Source organism: Lynx canadensis, chromosome C1 (assembly GCF_007474595.2).
Source record: "Lynx canadensis isolate LIC74 chromosome C1, mLynCan4.pri.v2, whole genome shotgun sequence".
Classification (NCBI taxonomy): Eukaryota; Metazoa; Chordata; class Mammalia; order Carnivora; family Felidae; genus Lynx; species Lynx canadensis.
Window position 1 is genome coordinate 116,387,626 of NC_044310.1, and position 18,464 is coordinate 116,406,089.

Here is an 18,464-nt window from a genome sequence, read left to right on the forward strand (position 1 = left end):
TTGGAGAGAATAGATGATGATGTTTTGCCACCCATGTTTTCATGTTACTTAGTTTGTCAAGAAGCTTACAGCATACTAATCATTTTACTAGTGGAATTTTAATGAAGTGAGTACTTACGGGAGTCCCATTCTATACTGCAGGGGTCAGAGAGGAAACAAAGCCATCCCTCCCAGAGGTAAAATTTCATCTGCAGAGTTCTTGAATCTAGAGGATAGTCACACATTTTTTCAGTACTTTCTTGTTCTTTAATCTCTTGATAGGCAGTGATAGTTCTAGAATTGAGAGGTGGAAATCGGAATGAGGAATCTGATGTGAGGACCTGTGAGTAGGAACAGTCACGTGTGAAGAACTCAGATCTGGCCTTGTGTATTTGTTCATTCCCCTCCTTGCTTAGTATCCACCACTTAGCAGACACTCGCCAAATACTTACTGAATGAACGAGGCATGAGGCAGATTGGTAACTACTCTTTGTTCTAGGAGACTAATTCATTCCAGCCTTTTTTTCTTTTCTTAAAAAGCTGTTAGACATTCAAAGAGATACTTTACTAATTTCTTCTCTGCTAGGGCAGAATGTAACTAAAGAAAATACCTATTTATAACATTGTTGCATGATTTTATAAAATTATTTCATTTTACACAGTGGAACTTGAAGAAAACATTGTGTTTATAGAAATGTGATGTGGGTAGCCTCCTCATATTAAGGTTATTATTACCTCATGATTTCCGTAGAAACTAGTTCTGACCGTGGAAAAGTAGAGTCTTACTGGTTGGGTTCATAAAAGATGGAGCTAAATAAGTGTGATGTGAAAAAAGTCAGCCATTGTTTAACAAACTCGCCCACAGGGTAGGTAGATAGGGGCAGCTGGTGGAGGGTGGAGGTGGGGGGACCAGGACAGAGGTAGAGGTTAGAGCTGCCGAGAAGGGAGTGCTTGGATTTTCTACTCTGCGTGATAGTTGGCTAACTGGGCACAAAGCCACGATGCCATTTTGTAATTTTCACACCTGATTTCATCTGCATAAAACCACATGTTAATGACGATCACTGCTTTCTCTCCTAAATTTCTAGACACATATCAGTATTAGCCGAAACAATAAAGAAGGGAATACACGATGCTGATTCTGAAGCAAGGATAGAAGCCAGAAAGTAAGTGTTTGTTGTATACCATTTGTTTTTAATTCACTATTTTTATGTTTCAGATGTGTTGTTTAGATTGCCTTATTTTTTTTTAAAATTTTATGTATTTTTGAGAGAGAGACAGACACAGCACAAGCTGAGGGGTGGTGTGGTGCAGAGAGAGCGGGAGATACAGAATCCGAAGCAGGCTCCAGGCTCTGAGCTGTCGGCACCGAGCCTGACGTGGGGCTCCAACCCGTGAACTTTGGGATCATGACCTGAACCAAAGTCAGATGCTTAACCGGCTGAGCCACCCAGGAGCCCCCTAGATTGCCTTATTAAAAATTCGTTAAATGGGGCGCCTGGGTTGCTCAGTTGTTTAAGAGTCTGACTCTTAATTTTGGCTCAGGTCATAATCTCACAGTTTTTGAGATCGAGCCCCACGTCAGACTCTGCACTGACATCCCGGAGCCTACTTAGGATCCTCTCCCTTCTTCTCTTTCTGTCTCTCCTCTGCTAGTGCTCTCCCTCTCAAAATAAATAAATAAAAACTTAAAAAAAAAATTTGTTAAGTTACATGAATAATGTTTTGTTATTCATGACTGTTAAATATGACCCCAAAAGCCTTTTCACAATATTTCTCTATTTTTGTGCTTAGAAGGTTGCTCGGTGCCCAGACCTAAGAGACTGAGTGATATTATTTGAGTATAAACAGGACTGAGGCACACAATAAAATGCTCCTTTTTAAATTTATGAGAAATTATTACATGAATCTGCAAAGCACTTGTTTGCATGCTCAGACTTACTCATTAGGCTCTGTTAAAAGCCAGGTCATAATCCCCAGGGACCTTTTGATTTCCCTTGAAAAATTATGGGCCCTGGGACCCTTCACCTGAGAGGGCATCTTTGCAGGTGTCAGGTGGCTGCTCTGGAAGTGTGAGCGTGGTGAGGGGCAGGCGGGTGATGGGACGCAGTGGGGACGCACACTCACCATCCCACGATCGAGGCAGTTTTGCCATTAGGGCTGGTAACGCTCCCGTCCTGTGGCTGTGGCCGTGCATTCCATGCTCCCCTGGGCAGAATCGTGTCCTTGTGACCCACGGGTCCGATGCTGAGACTTCTCTGTCTCGGGCAGTGTGTAGGTGAGTGCTGTGAATTTTGCACCCGTGGAGTTTTCTCTGTGCCTTCACGGTGCCCGGCTCTTCTCCTTGACACAGGCAGTCTGTTATTCCTTACCTGGAACGTTACTGTTCTATTTAGCTGCACTCGTACATCCTCCTCAAGTCTGTGTTGCTCCGTGACTGCTCCCTCAGTCACGTTCCATTCTCCTGGTTTCTGAGGTCTTTGGAGGACCTCCTGGAATCACTGAAGCGCTTACCATAATCTCAGCTTGGGTAGTTCTTGCCAAAATAAGGGCCCTCGTTAATAGTTGCTCACAACTATTAGGAATGGATTTGTTAGTCACCCGCTTCAGTGGCTTTTATCCTGGCATGTATATTCCCTCCCTGGTTTTTTCTGGTTCTTTAGTCACACTGCAATACAGATTTCAAGTAGCTGCGGGCATCTCTGCGCCTCTCTGTTGTACGTCATCTAAGGCAACTGTAAACACCTCCAGTCGATGAGTGTCGAGCGGCGTGTGGAAAAACTGCCACTGATGAGTGCCCTCCATGTTCTGGGTCTAGTTCTGGGTGTTTAAGCTCCATCTTCTCTAAGGTTCAGCCCTTTAGTTTGCATTTTGTAAATGAGACTCGATTCAGAGAAGTCAGGTAACTTGTCCAGTGTCAGAAGAGCCAGTAAGTTGTGCGGGCAGGACCCATACCCGGCCCCCTTTGTTCACTCTCCCTTCCTGGTCCTGTGTCGCTCCTGGTAGCAGCGACCCGAGGATTCTAGGCCTTGACCGTGTCACGTGGTGGGCTGCAGAGCTGGGCGCAAGCCCCACGTGATCCTGACCATGCGGCACGCTGCGTGTCTTCCCTAGGTGCTACTGGGGTTTCCACAGTCACTTCAGCAGAGAAGCAGAACATTTGTACCACACCTTGGAGTCCTCCTACCAGAAAGCCCTGCAGTCCCACCTGAAGAACTCGGACAGCATCGTGTCTCTGCCGCAGTCCGACCGCTCGTCCTCAAGCTCTCAAGAGAGTCTAAAGTAAGCACTTCAGCCGTGCTTCTCGTTAGTGTGAGCTTTTAGGTTTAAAGGTTTGCTACATGAGAACACAAATGCCAGCTGTGTTTTTATATATACGTGCCTGTGCTAATCTCCCCTTACTTCAGACAGGTTCTGCTACGTAAGATACTGGGGGAAGGGTAAGGAGTAGGGCGCCTCGGTCTCTGCCATAGCCGTGTTTAGTGAAATTTATATGGCAGTCCCAGAATACGGTTTTGGAGTCGAATAAATGAATTCTTGAAAGGGTCTTCTAAGAGAATGTGAATGTTCACTTGGAGACAAGTCTGGAAAGGGAGGGCGTTCAGCACTTGGGAGTGAATGTATTACCGTCCTCGCGCTGTGTTTCTAACTTCTGTCTCTAGCCATGACTTTTCTCTGTATGTCTGGAAGATAGTCCAGTCTATAATGCTAAAGCTTTGTTCAAAACTGGGGATTGATAAGATTGTGGTTGGTCCCAGTTACCTGAGAAATCCTGATAAGTCTGCAATGATTCCTTCATCCTCCTAGTCTCCTGTTGTAGACTGTACTTGTGTGAACGCAGATGGAGTGCTCATTGGATAATAATAAATGCGTGTATACTTTTCAGTCGGCCACTCTCTGCCAAAAGAAGTCCTACCGGGAGTACCACCTCTAGAGGTAAGACTGACGGCCGTGGCCGTGGAGAAGGTGGTCTCGGGGAGGCCTGTTTCTGTGCGGCTCCCAGAGGCTGCTTGGTTGCTGGAAGCCGGTGACCTGCTTGCAGGTGCCCCTCAGGTTTGCAGAGGGCACTCTCGCGGCGCTCCTGCTGGACTGAGTAGAGCCCCGCTGTCCCAGGGGCCGAGGGCTGTGAGGAACCCACGCTGAGGATGCCTTGGGCAGGCGGAAGTGGAGCCCTGTGACCTTTCCTCTCCCACCTCCCTCCAGCATGTGGATCCCTCCCCAAATAGTGCTGCTGCTTTGCTCTGGTCACTTGACAGGAGACTGGGGACAATGGGTGAAGATTTGAGCAACAGCAGCAGTATAGCGGCTGTTCGAGGTGGGAGAGTGGAATGTTCCCCGGGAGCGGGAGAGTGTCTGAGAGTGCATGCCTAGGCCACAGCGTGCAGGAACTATCCACGTGTGGGCGCTTCTTCATGGTCTCACTTCTCACATTACCCAGAGATAGGGTCCATTTCTTTGGGGTTTATAGTCGATCACAAGAAAATAAATGTAATGGGTGTGTGTGCTTGTGGTTCTTCAGCGGTGGCTGAATTCTGTCTTCGGTGACCAGGAGAAACTGTGGTCAGTGTGCACACACTCCAGCCTTCCTTAAAATTTGATAGGAAAAGCCAAACAAGTTGTGACGATGTATGTTTACAGTTCTCGTGTGGTCCTTACTGATGTTTCCTCCTTCCCCACTCAAGCTTCTACGGTCAGCACCAAATCCGTGTCAACGACCGGGTCCCTCCAGCGGTCTCGAAGTGATATTGACGTGAATGCAGCAGCCAGTGCCAAGTCCAAGGTCTCATCGGCCTCGGGTGCTACGCCTTTCAGCTCTGCAGCGGCCTTGCCTCCGGGGTCCTACGCATCCTTAGGTAACCAGACCCCCACCGCCTTTCCCCCGGTTTTGCTGTTTGAGATGACACTTAGCCCTGCTCAGATTTGCTTAGCAAATTACAAAACACCATCATTGAGGAAATTCTCACTGTTGCAGGCCTGATTTTTAAGTATAAGTAGCTCTGTGCATTTCCTGGTGGTTACCAGCCACCCTTTGTTGAGTGTTCCCTTTCTCTGGACGAGTAAGTACCTAGGTGCTCACGTGGTGCGTCACACAGAGCCACCCCTCAGCTTCACTTTCCCCTTCGTGGCAGCCCAGCCAGCGCCTTGTCACCTCCCACATTGCCTCATGACGTGGGTGGGGCAGAGCCAGAACGGTTTCCTGAGGGATTCGCTGAAGACAGTCACTGTGATTCGGTATTTCCCAGTTCGGGAATCTGACCGGAGTGGCCGAGGTGCAGGATTGGGGGGCGAGAGCAAGGGGCATCTCTAGAGAAATGTGGTGGACTTACTGGCCAGCATAACCATATTCCTCAGAAGAGTGCCAGGAGGAGACTGTACCTACTCTTAACAATAGCCCAAAGGACTTTTTGAAACATTATTAAAAAAATTTATATCTGGCAGAATGGTAGGTCAGTTGCTCAGTTTTTTCAGCAAATGAACACCTGTGTGTAGGGCTGATAGTTGACTTCATCTTATTTTTGTTAGAGCAAAGTCGTTCAAGCCAGAACCTGGGGACTCTGGTGGAGACTGAATGCATACAATTAAAATTTCATGAAACATTGAGACTGAATTGGTTCACAAACCGATTCCAAAGTCTGTTCCAAAACTGACGTTCTCAAGGTGTTCCGAGCACGGAGTCACAGGCTAGAGCGCCAAGGGGAGATTACTGGGCTGCCGTTTATTAGCTTGCTGACCTTGAACAGGCCATGCAGTCTCTGCATCTGGTTTCTCTACCTAATTAGTTGTGGAAATCGTCACCCAGCTCAGACACACGAGAGGGATAAATTAAATAATTTAATAAAAGTCCTTTGTAAGCGATTGCCCCGTAAGGTGAAAAAAACGGATTGTGCTAAGCACGTGAGAACGTGAAAGGAGTGTGTTCTGGAATGTTTGTTAAGTCGGTCTTGTTTTCTCTCGGCAAACCCCTCAAACACGGGTACTTTTGATTGGAAAGAAGCCCAGTAAGTGCTCTCCCTTCCCATCGCTTCACTACATTGGAGTGTTTATGACATTAGGTTGGTATGTAGTCATCCAGTAAGGGGGATGTCAGAACAGCTCTCTCCCAGGGTGGGGTAGCTCTGTTCATTTGAGTTCCGTTTTTAAATACGTACCCGTGTTTCAATACATTTGATCCACCTTGAGTATCTGTAGTTAGAATTTGTTTCGCTGCTTGAGAACTTGAGTAAAAACTGTCTTTTAGAGGACTCTGTAGTCTTTGTTTTTTCTGTACATATCTTGGATATTTTAATATGGACCATGTAGACTTCCCTCAGTGCTAGCAAAAGCACCCAGGTCTTTCGGTCTGACGATACAAATGCACCTTTTACAAGCAACTGAGGATACATTTTCAGCCCAGCATTAGCTCTTCAGGTAACAGGGCCTGAATATTCCCACTCTCTCAGCATTTCTGAGAACCCTGCCTCCACTTGCTTCGTGTCCAATACCACAACACAACAAAAAACCTGGGAAGTTGAGCATAATCCTACTGAGAAATTGTTAACGATGACTACTTAGGTCGGCACATTATATCCGTGTGGAAGTGTAGCATTAAAGCTGACGATCCTTTTCCGAACTTCTAGAGTCCAGACACATGAGGGAAGATATGGAGTCCGTAGGCCATGACTCAGGTACCCTGCTGTACAGCTTCTGCCGCTCACCGTGTAGTTGGGTAGGCGTCATTGCTAGAGCTAGCTTCTCTCAGCTTCCTCTCTGCCTCTGTTCTTTGGGGGACTCTTCAGTACTTTAGCTTTTGGTTCCCCCCCCGCCCTTATTCTGCTGGTACTTGGTTCTAAGAAAAAGAAACTCTGAGAGGATGAGGGTTGGCTAAAACAAAAGCCCAACAGTGTATCAACTGAGGCGCTACCCTGGGTTGACATTTTTTAGCTTGTTTTCCAAAAGCAAAAGCAACATTCTTCTAAGCCGATTTTAATCGGAGGCACACGTACTTGCTTCAGAATCTGCTTTGCTGTTGAACTTGTTTCTTTTTTGATTTTATTTTAAATTGTACTTCTGCTTTTTTAGTAGCTAATAACATTCTGCTTTTTAATTTTTTTTTTTTAATGTTACTAACTGTTCCCTGTTATCCCCTCCCTTGTTTTTTAATTTGCTTAAAGACGGTACTTCCACTAAAGCGGAGGGTAAGCGGTTTGTTTCTGTGACTGGGGTGTGTCTCGCCTTCACCCGTCCTCTGTGCTCACTGAGTGTTGCCTGGTGCCCACTCGCCCCCACCGAGGTCCCTGCATGACGCATTGCACGCTCCCTCCGCTCTTCTTCATTCTGTCTCCCTGCCTCTCTGCCTCCCCCCTACCTGAGTTCTCCTCGCCCTCCTTGTCCTGTCGTGGTTCTGGTGAATCTGTCACTCGTGTGCTGTCCGTGGTTTCTGGCGCCCGGCCTGCCCCAGGGAGGAGCCTTGTCCGGGTGCTGAGTGCTGCCGTGCCCGGGGGCTACTGCTCTCAGATCTTGGTATTTCCGAAGCACCCCCTTCGCAGCTTTCATTCCCTTCTCTTTCTTCCTCTCTTTACCTTTGTGCTTCTGTGGGCCTCTCCTGTTTTGAAAATAAATTCAGTGTCATTTACTTAGGTCAAAAGGCCGGTAAAGGTTTTCTACCAGGTAATTGATCGAAATTTTTAAAAAATAACTTTTCTCTTTCCTATAGATGCTACTGAGTCACGTGATGTCATTTTTATTTGTATCACTGACACATACCCGTTCATTCGTTGACCCTCAGTCTTCCCCTCATCAACCGTGTATTAAATGCCTTCCATGTATTAAATGTGTCACGTTCTGCGCTCCACACGGGCTCTGGCATGGTGAATGAAACACACACATCCAGATCCCCTTTGGTTTCTTTTTATGCCATTCTTCGGAAGTTTTCTCCTGATTTTGCATTGTCTTTTGACTTTAAGACATAACCATTTTGGCCTGTCTAGCTCTTGGATTAGCACATGCTAGGCTACACCATCCCTTTGTGCAGCCTCTACCCGGAGAGCAGGATAATGCCTCAAATCATCGAAATTTAGAGGAACCTCATGTGCTTAAGATAGTGGCTTAGACCCACCAACCCTCAGCCTGAGATTTAACACTTAGCAGTTGCTAGTTTACTGTCATACCTTATTTAGCAGCTCCAAAAGGCTAGCCTGCAGTGGGTTGGCTTTTATCCTTATGTGTGCAGCTCAGAGCACTTTTAATCAATACACTACTTCTTCAGGGACTCATAAAGGAAAAACTCGGAATGGAATTTTTTTTAAAGATGGGCATAGTCCCAAGGTCAGTGTTCTTCAAACTTACCTCATAAAAATTACCTGCAACGTACTAAAGAAACAGAGTCCTGGGTCCTTCCCCCTGAAAATTCGGATCAAGTTTGGAAGGGGCAACAGAATCTGAATTTTCAGTAAGCCCCAGTCAGTGGTGGTTCTTTGGGTTGGACAAGTGTGTGAGGTGAAAAGTTTCCCAGGTGAAAGTGGACAAGAAGCCTCTGTCACAGTGAGGACCTCCTTTGTGAGAGCAGACGACAGAGGGCTGGCGGTGACTTCATTTTTTAGCCTGCAACGAGTGATCTTACATTTCTCCTTCCCAGCGACATGATCGTACGTATTTATCCTCGGCCTAGGTGGAAGAGAGGCGGAGGGTGGAATTCTGTAATGTAGATGAAGTGGAAAGTGAAGATGTTTCAAGGGGGTTGTATTTTTTTTCCAGATGCTCTAATTTTATATGCCTGTGTGATAAGACTTGAAATCAGCCTGCTGTTCTCCCCAGCGCTAGGAATTTTTCACTTTTATTTCTTTTTATCAGTTTTCTTTTTACCAGTGCAGAGCAAGGTCAGGAGATTACCTACTCCATTATTGTGCAGGAGACCAAGAACGAGGAGTCTCCTTCTGGTTCCCCTTCCAGTAGAAGTGGGAGAATGAGATGGGGGCCTTCGTTGTAGACGGTTCAGAATCTGACGGAAGACAAGCTTAGTGAGGGGAGCCGGTGAGCCTTTTTCTCTGTGTCCCAGGGCTGTGCAGGCTGTTGAGAGCCGGACATCAGTGCCTCGGGCTTGGAGTGCCCGTGAGACGGGAAGGACACAGTGCTGGTGGGCCGCAGACTCCAGCGCTACAGACGCCCTGGCTGTTTGAGCAGTGAGGCCCAGTGGTGGTTCTCAAAAGAGCTGCACACAGATATTAGAAAAAGGCAGCAGTAAATATCACGCTGGGCCTGAGTTTCCTATCTGAATTTTTGGAATCATTGTGGTCCTTTTTAAAATTTGTTAGGGGCGCCTGGGTGGCGCAGTCGGTTAAGCGTCCGACTTCAGCCAGGTCACGATCTCGCGGTCCGTGAGTTCGAGCCCCGCGTCAGGCTCTGGGCGGATGGCTCGGAGCCTGGAGCCTGTTTCGATTCTGTGTCTCCCTCTCTCTCTGCCCCTCCCCCGTTCATGCTCTGTCTCTCTCTGTCCCAAAAATAAATAAAAACGTTGAAAAAAAAATTTTTTTTAAATTTGTTAATAAGCCTATGAAATTATTTTCCTGTCTAGCTCCCAGAGCAAGAAGGGACAAGTGCTTTCATCATTAGGAGACAAAGCTATGACTTGGAATCAATAGTTGGATGCTCTAAATTCAAAATTCAGATAATGCATTTGAATTCCAGCAACTTTGTTAGTGTGGGAATGGAGAAAAATACATCTACTTGGGAGGATTTTTTTTAATCATACACATCAAGTAGCCTTTCTCACGTTTATAACTAGTCAGAAAACATTTTTGGGGAAGAGCCCACAGAACCTCATCTTCTGGACAAAAGTTTATTTCCCCATCACGTTTGAATAATCTGGGGGATTTTAGAAAGCAGCATTCATGTCATTGGTTTTGGCGCTCGTGGGATGAGTCTGTGATGAGATGCTACAGTTATGGTAAATGAGTACATTCCCATCTACTACTGTTTTTTGTGGTTGTTTGTTTTTGGGTTTTGGGAGGACTTTTTGTTTTAGCTATTGTACTTTGGAAATGCCTTGTTCATATTTTTTTCCCAGAACACATACCTTTAAATGAAAAGTCATCAGGCTCCAATGGCTCCAATGAGTGGGAGCTGATGACTTATTGATCGTTTCAGAGGATAGATGATCCGATGTTATTAAGTCAAAGGCCATGCTTAACTACCAGTGATTTTAAGATTATAGAATAAAAGGGATGTAGCCTTGTTTGCTCTTTAGGAAAGGGACTTTAAATTTTAGTTCAGTTTCATTGGAAAATCAAACATTTGGTATCGCTTATATATTTATTCCAAGAACTCTGACTTCCAAGTGATTGGCTTTTTTACACAATGAAAAAAATATGTGTTTGTCTATTGGAGTAAAAGAGTGCTAAGATTCTTTTAGTTTTATCGGTAAAAAATATGAGGAGAGTTGTTCCTTTGGGAGAAGTGCTTGTAGGTAAGAGAATTTAGAAGTGGTCAACTTCCCAAATTTTGATTTTATCAAAAATACCACTTATGAATAAGTTGAGGTCGGTTTAATTATGCCTGGAAGCTGTGAGTTGTAAAATGGATACATATGCCAGAATGCCCCTGTGTGATGATGGAGATTTACCTAGAAGACCTTTCAATCTGGATAACCTCTAAATTGAGAATTGCCTGAAATTTTGCAACTATCATAAGGGGGACAGAAACCCTAGTGACATGAGACTATCTGATAGGTGATTTTTTTTTTTTTAATGTTTGTTTACTTTGAGGAAGAGCGTGTGTGAAGTGCACGCATGCAAGCAGGGTGAGAGAGAGAGAGGGAGAGAGAGAATCCCAAGCAGGCTCTGTGCTCAGAGTGCACACGGACATGGGGCTCCATCTCACAATCCGTGAAATCACGAATTGAGCTGAAATCAGGAGTCGGAGTCCCAACCAACTAAGCCATACAGACCCCCCTGATCATGATTGTTTAATTGCCTTGGACTAAATGTAGGAAAACCATGCCTGCAAGTTAAACCGGGTGCACAGGTTTTGTTTCCCATTTTGAGGGCTCTTCTGGAAGAATGGAAGTGTGATGGAAAGGAATTCTCCAGCAGCTTTATTAAAAAGCCACTCAGTATGGCTGTTCTGTTTCACATATTCCATGAAAGTCAAAGGCTGTCCTCCTCCAATTCTTTGTTTTCCTCTAGGTCTGCTTTTCTTGGGGTGGGTGAGTTTGTTTGTTGTCCAGCTCCAGAACTTTTTTTCTGTTGGACAGTTCTCTATTAAACTCTTCTTTTTCATTTTATTTAAAATTATTATTCTTATTATTTTATTTTAGAGAGAGTGCAGGAGGAGGAGAGGGGCAGACACACACACACACACACACACAGAGGAGAGAGAGAGAGAGAGAGAGAGAGAGAGAGAGAGAGAGGGAATCTCAACCAGGCTTCATGCTCAGCACAGAGCCCAACACGGGGCTTGATCCCACAACCCTGGGTTCATGACCTGAGCTGAAATCAAGAGCCGGATGATGGACTGACTGAGGCACCTGGGTGCCTCTATCTCTTATTTCTGTCTATCTTAACATTATTTTTCTTCCATGTCGATTCACTCTCTGTCTCTGTCATAACACAGTATGAATGAACATGAATGTCAATAACAGGTCATAATGTAGAAGTGTAGTTTTACTCTTCGTTGCATTTATTGAATAGACTTTGTTTTTCTTAAAGACCAAAGGGTATTTTGTATCATCTCTTTATAAGATCATCAATTAATACAGTGGACCAAATGAACCGACAGCCTTCTCTTTACAAAAGAAATCTGTATCTGAATACAACACAAAAAAGGCCCTTTTAATTCCCTGAAATTGATTTTAAGGGTGCCCTGAGGTCTTAGTGACTCATGTGAGTCCCTGGGACAGATGGAATCAAGCCGCTGTGTTCCCCCAGGTGACAGGTAAGGTTGGTGTTGAGGCAGCATTGTCAAGGTGCTATAAATCCATGACAAGGTGGGCTAGGAGCAAAACCTCTTTATCTTCAGGTTGACATGGTAGCTCTTGACTCTGCTTTAGGTAGGGGAAAAAAACCAGCCCCCCAATTTGTAACTGAGCTCTGTTCTCCTGCAAGCTGTACCTTCAGTTTTTATTATCTGTGGTGTCTGATGAAGTAAAGTGGTCTGCGTTTCTAGCCCTCAAGGGCGCCTGACAGGAACGGTGAACTTCTACAGAGGAAGACCCTCAAATCTGGTTCCTTGGGGTTCCCACAGATTAAAACCTGCCAAGTGTGAGCTCTTACACTATAAGTGCATCTATAATGAGTGAGAAGCAGCAGAGAAAAAGAATACAAACATACTTAAAACAAAATTTTTTTTTATTTAATTTTTTATTTTTTTAAATTTACATCCAAATTAGTTAGTATATAGTGCAACAATGATTTCAGGAGTAGATTCCTTAGTGCCCCTTACCCACAAAAAAATTTTTTTTTTCTTAATGTTTATATATTTTTGAGAGAGAGAGGGAAACAGAGTACGAAAGGGAGAGGGGCAGAGAGAGAGGGAGACACAGAATCCAAAGCAGGCTCCAGGCTCTGAGCTGTCAGCACAGAGCCCGATGCAGGGCTTGAACCCACAGACTGACCTGAGCCGAAGCCAGGCACTCAACTGACTGAGCCACACAGGCACCCCAAGAATACAAACATATTTAGTCCTTCAAGACTTAAGGACCTTTTATGTAATATGAAATAATTAAATGTTAAAGAGAAATAAGAATTTTTTTTTTTAGCATTATGTAGAATTGAGTAGTCTGAATGATCCTCCTTGTTGAGGACACATCACTGATGTGGAATAAAAACAGTGAATCCCCAGACCTAAGCAGAAACAGAAACCCTAGCAGGTGAGGGTCCAAGCTGGCTTGTACCTTGAGGTCTTTGACTGAATGTCAGAGATTTGGGGCATTTACTGCAATGGGTATGCAGGACATGGGAGGACAGGAGGTGAAGGACAGACCCAAGACCTGACCATCACTGGTGTCCAGGAAGTTAACTCAATCTTTATACTGGCTACAGGGGGAAAGTAATCTTCCCTGATAATTTGCAACCGTAAATTACACCTTCAGACAGTTTTTTGATCAGAATTTACACTGTGGTCTTTGTGATCCGAAAAACCCAAATAGATAAATGATATTAAAGTGGCTGTGGATTGCTTGTGTCCACAGGACACTAGCAGGAGCAAACATTAATCCTCTTTGGAAGAATTCAACTTCAATCTGGATCTTAAAGAATTCCTATAAGGTTCCAAGAAAAGGAATCCTTTCATTTCACGAAATTAAAAAAAAATTTGGAAAGACAAGCAAAAGGAGCTGTAGACTATAAAGAATGACCAAGTAGGTTTTGAAGAATAGTTGGATCTTCTGAAAATGAAAATATAGTAAACTGTTAAAACCAACAACTCAGTGGATAAGTTGAGCAGCAGAATCCATGTAGATGAAGGGAGAACTCCTGAACTCAAGACAGGAAGTGCTGTCCAGAGCACAGCGCAGAAGGGGAGAGTTGTGAAATGTGACAGAGACATCAAGTCACGTGGAAGACAGTAAAGACATTTAACAGAGAACGGGACAGAGGCATCTGAAGAGGTGGTAGCTGAGAGTTCTCCAGAATCGGTGAAAGACACTAAACCACAGACTCAGATAACCCAGCAAATCCCAAGCAAGGCAGATGGTGACACCACAGCTTGAGGAAGAAGGTAATAGAAGCAGCCAGAGGGACCAAGAGACTACCCACAAAAGAAAGCCAGGGTTTACATACAAATAAAACTGGGAACATCTGGATGAGATGGATGGAGCATGCCACCGTCCACGTCCTGCTTCTGATTGTCCCCCGCAGTTTTGCAAGATGCTGCCATAGCGGGAAACTGGGCTAAGAGCACACGGGCTCTTTTTGTATTCCATTTTATAGCTGCATGTGAGGCTACAATTGCCTCAAAGTAAAAAGTTTAATTTGAAAAGGGACGGCTTTTCAAACTCCCATCTCCCCAAAAGTATGATTTAATTGAAGTTGTGTTTTTAGTAATGTTATTTGAGTCTATGAGACCATTATCTTAGGAGATAGTAAATCATATCCTTAAAAAATTAAAAGATGGGGAGCCCGGGTGGCTCAGTCGGTTGAGCGTCTCACTTCAGCTCAGGTTGTGATCTCACAGCTTGTGAGTTCGAGCCCTGTGTCAGGCTCTGAGCTGAGCCTGTTTCAGATTCTGTGTCTCCCTCTCTCTCCCTCCCCCAGCTCATACTGTGTCTCTCTCAGAACTAAATAAACATAAAAAAAAATTTTTTTAATTAAGGCAAAAGAAGGAAACAACAGACTTAAAGGAAAATGAAAAATCAAAACAAGTAGCCATGCATATAAAATAGTAAAAATAAGCTCAGATCAGCTACACTTTCCAGTTAAAATAGAAGGTTTGTTAGACTCCGTTGTTGTTGTTGTTGTTGTTGTTTTAAATGTTTATTTTTGAGAGAGAGTGTGTGTGCAGACAGGGGAGGGGCAGAGAGAAATGGGGACAGGATCTGAAGTGGGTTCAGCACTGACAGCAGAGAGCCTGATGCAGGGCTCAAACGCACAAACTGTGAGATCATGACCTGAATCAAAGTAAGCCGCTTAACTGACTGAGCCACCCAGGCACTCCAGGCTGGATTTTTTTTATTTTATTCACTTGAAAAAAATTTTTTTAATGTTTATTTATTTTTAAGAGAGAGAGACAGAGCATGATCAGGGGAGGGGCAGACAGAGAGGGAGACACAGAATCCGAAGCAGGCTCCAGGCTCTGAGCTGTCAGCACAGAGCCCAACGCGGGGCTCGAACTCACGGACCACAAGATCATGACATGAGCTGAAGTCAGATGCTTAACCGACTGAGCCACCCAGGCGTCCCAACTTGATTGTTTTTAAAGATCCAGCTATGTGATAATTAAAGGGACAAATCTAAAATACAAGGCTGCAGATAGAGTAAAAGACAAAGAATAAGAAATATGTAAAAGAAAGCTGTTGAAGATCTATTAATAACAAACAGAAAATAAAGCAAAACCTTTACAAAGGTGGATTGCTATGTAATAAAAAATGAGTAAGTGGCAGAGATGTAATTATCCTGTTTTTATGGGTCTAATAAAAATAGCCTACAAATATATAAAGAAAACATTTGCAAATTCTCCTTTGGAGTGAACGATATGTAAAAATATAAATTTCTAATAGGTAATACATTTATGTGGTTCAAAACTCAGAAAATAGGAAGAGGTATACAGTTAAAAGTCCCCCTCCCATCCTTTCATTTGCCTAGTTATCACGTCTTTCCCTTCAACCCTAGTCTTACAACTTGTAGTTTCATTTTTGTTCAGTTTCTTTGCAGATAGAAGCAATACAAAAATTGTATTTTCTCCTTTTAAAACAAGAAAGGTAGCATATTTACTATTCTGCATTTTCACTTATGTATCTTCGTATTAGAGAGGACTTTCCATATTAGAGAGGACCTCGTCATTCTTGATTACCACTGTACTGCATTCTGCTATTACCTTAACCATCCAGTTCCCTATTGACCGACATTGGAGTTACCTCCAGACTTCTGCTATTACAAGTAACATTGCCATGAATAAACTTTTATATACATCCTTTTGCATGTTTGCAAGCATATTTGATAGGATTATTTGCCAAAAGTGGAATTACTGGATTAGGAAGCACATGCATTTGTAATTGTGATAGATATTGCCAAGTAGTTTTCTGTAGGGGCCACATTAATTTCCACTCCTCAATGAAGGAGAGTGCCTCTCTTTTTACACACCAGAATATTAGCATATTCTTAGATTTTTGCCAGTCTGATAGGTGATAAATGGCATTCTCAGTGTCATTTTAATTTTGTTTTCTTACAAGTGAGCCTGAACAATATTTCATACACTTAAGAGCCATTTCTATTGCCTGTTAACTGTCTGTTCCTAGACTTTGTCCATTCTATATTGGGTTGTGCCAGTGGTGTGCTGGAGCTGTCTTGAACTAGTTCATGACAGCTAATTGTTAAATTTTCAGGCATTTTGTAATCTGGTTGATTTCATGTCAGTAGCCTGAACTTGGCCTGGGAATATTGACACCAGGGAAATTGGAAAACACAAATCAGTGAGGAATCCTCTCCCACAGCCAATTGTTACACATTTACCAGCACACTACTGGTTGGTGGACTTCTTACAACTTTTTATACGTTAAAGAAATTAACCCTTTGTAATATGAATTGCAAGTAATTTTTCCCAATTTAACTTGCTCATTATTTTCTTGTCATGTTGAGGTTTTACAAAATAAGTAGTCAGATTTACCTATCTTTGATTCTAATGGCTTTCATAGCTAGAATGGACTTTTCCACTGCAAATTACAAAGGATTTCTCCCATGTTTTCTTTTAGAACTTTTATGGTTTCATGTTTTACATTCTAACCTTAGGTTCATTTGCTGTTTTTCTTAGTGTAAAGAGTGAATGTGAAATATGGATCCAACTTATTTTTCCAAAGCAAAGCATTAGCAAATAAGATCTAGTAATGTGTTTTTTTAAATCAACATATTATGTTGAACTATATCAGTCCTTACGGAATGAAGCAAAAGCAGTACTTGGAGGAATATTCATAGCCTTAAGGTTATATTCGAAGAGAGTGATTTAGGAGTTTCTTTCCAATTTGTTAGAAAAAGAACAGAATAAACCCAAAGGAGAGTAGGAAGGAAATAATAAAGATAAGAGTACAAGTTAATGAAATAGGAATTAAACATTCACTTGACAGGATAAAGAAATGCAAATTGTATGAGGCATTGGAGAATCACAGTCTTCCATACATTCTGAGAAGAAAAAGTGGGAATACTTCTTCACTCATTTAATGCAGCCTTTAGTAATAAACCAGAGAAGGTACAGTCAAGACATCCTGTGTATGTGAGTGTGTACATCGTGAGTGTGGGGGTTTAGCTCAGGTTTCAGAGCTTAGAAACTTCCTGATGGAGCTCAGCACATTTAGGAGAATCCTTTTATCTCAGAAGATGCATGGAAAGCATCAAAAAAAAAAAAAAAATTACAAACATTTTGGCAAATTCTTAGCAATTAGGAATAGAAAGGAGTTTTCTTAGCATGTTGAAATACCATACTTTTTGTGAAATTCCAGATTTTTTTTTTTTAATGTGGCTTAAAGGAACAAATCCTACCCATGTGGGCGTGGACTACATGTCCTAAGACAGCAGGATAAAGGCAGAGAAATGAAGGGGTAGAGTTTTAAGGGGAAAAAACTGAAGTCTTATTTGTAGATGGTGTTCTATTTAGATAACCCCAAATGATCTACGTACAAGTTAGTAAAATTAACACAAGTTTAGCAGGGTTCCCAGAATTAAGATCAAAATACAAAGATTAATTCATATTTGTCAAGAAGTTAGAAAATATAATTTAATAACATATTTATGTGTCATCAAAATAAGGCACCTTTGAATAAGTCTGTAAAAATTGAGTAAGACTTTAAAGTGAAATAAGTAAAGGAAAAAAAACATAGAAATATCAATATCATAAAGCTGTCTCCTTTCCTCCCCAAATTAACCTTGCATTCCACATAATGCCAGTTAAGATTTCAACAGAGGCCATTTTAACCTGTATCTTTATAAGCACTTGGAAGAGAGCAAAGGGCCTTAGGAAAAAGTGGGTTGATTTTCTCTGCCAATTAGCAAGATTTTTTTTTTTTTTTAATGCTAATACTAACATTGTGACGTTTACTGGTGTAGACACGCACATCAACGGGACAGACTAGAGAATTGAGAAACAAGTCCACACATGTATTTTAAGTACTTGGTAAATGACAAAGACAGCTTTGTAGGTCAGTAAGAAAGGGGGTAAGAAAGTTCATTTGGACACTGGTTAGTAATATGGAAAAAATAAAGTGGATCTTCCCTGTACCTCCTAGAGAAGAATCAATTCCATAAGTGACCTCACAAATAAAATGTTAAGCGAAACAGTAAGTTTTAGAAACATACATACCTTATGATATAATTAAAAGCATTTTAATATATAAAACGATGCCATCTGTTGCTTGGTTATGCAACTAAATGTATTAAAAGTTTAAAGAAATGCTAGAGGATGATGAATGCTAGGTTTAGGATCAGGTTACCAAATGTTGGAAGAAGGTAGGGGGTACAGGGACACCAGCAAAGATTTGTATGTTTTAAGCTGAATGGGTATGGATGTTCACTTAAAATATGTTTTTTGTGACCTAAAGATTTTGTAGTAAATTTGAAATAGGAAGTGAGATTCAGTTGGTTTTCATGTTGATGTTGCCTTGGTGACCCCCTTGATTCAGTGTGGTTACTTCCTCACTCAGGTTGGCCAGCCAGTTGGCCAGGCAGGCACAGGTAGCTAAACTAGTGGTGTGACCTTAGACAAATTAATTAATCCCCATTTCTCAGTTTCCTCATCTGTAAAATGGGAATAATGATATGTTCTTATGAGGATTCCGAGTTCACATACATACAGCTCTTAATATAATACCA

The 18,464-nt window shown here is 42.7% G+C and overlaps 1 protein-coding gene across 1 annotated transcript in view; it reads left to right on the forward strand.

The window, feature by feature from the left end:
- The window catches only part of CLASP1 (cytoplasmic linker associated protein 1), a 170,322-nt gene that overhangs the window by 61,853 nt on the left and 90,005 nt on the right, over nt 1-18,464 (forward strand). Inside the window, exons 11-16 of the mRNA XM_030323685.1 lie at nt 1,068-1,145; nt 3,094-3,261; nt 3,866-3,915; nt 4,662-4,832; nt 6,597-6,644; nt 7,131-7,154. Coding sequence (XP_030179545.1) covers nt 1,068-1,145; nt 3,094-3,261; nt 3,866-3,915; nt 4,662-4,832; nt 6,597-6,644; nt 7,131-7,154 — 539 coding nt within the window. The remainder of the gene's footprint in view (nt 1-1,067; nt 1,146-3,093; nt 3,262-3,865; nt 3,916-4,661; nt 4,833-6,596; nt 6,645-7,130; nt 7,155-18,464) is intronic.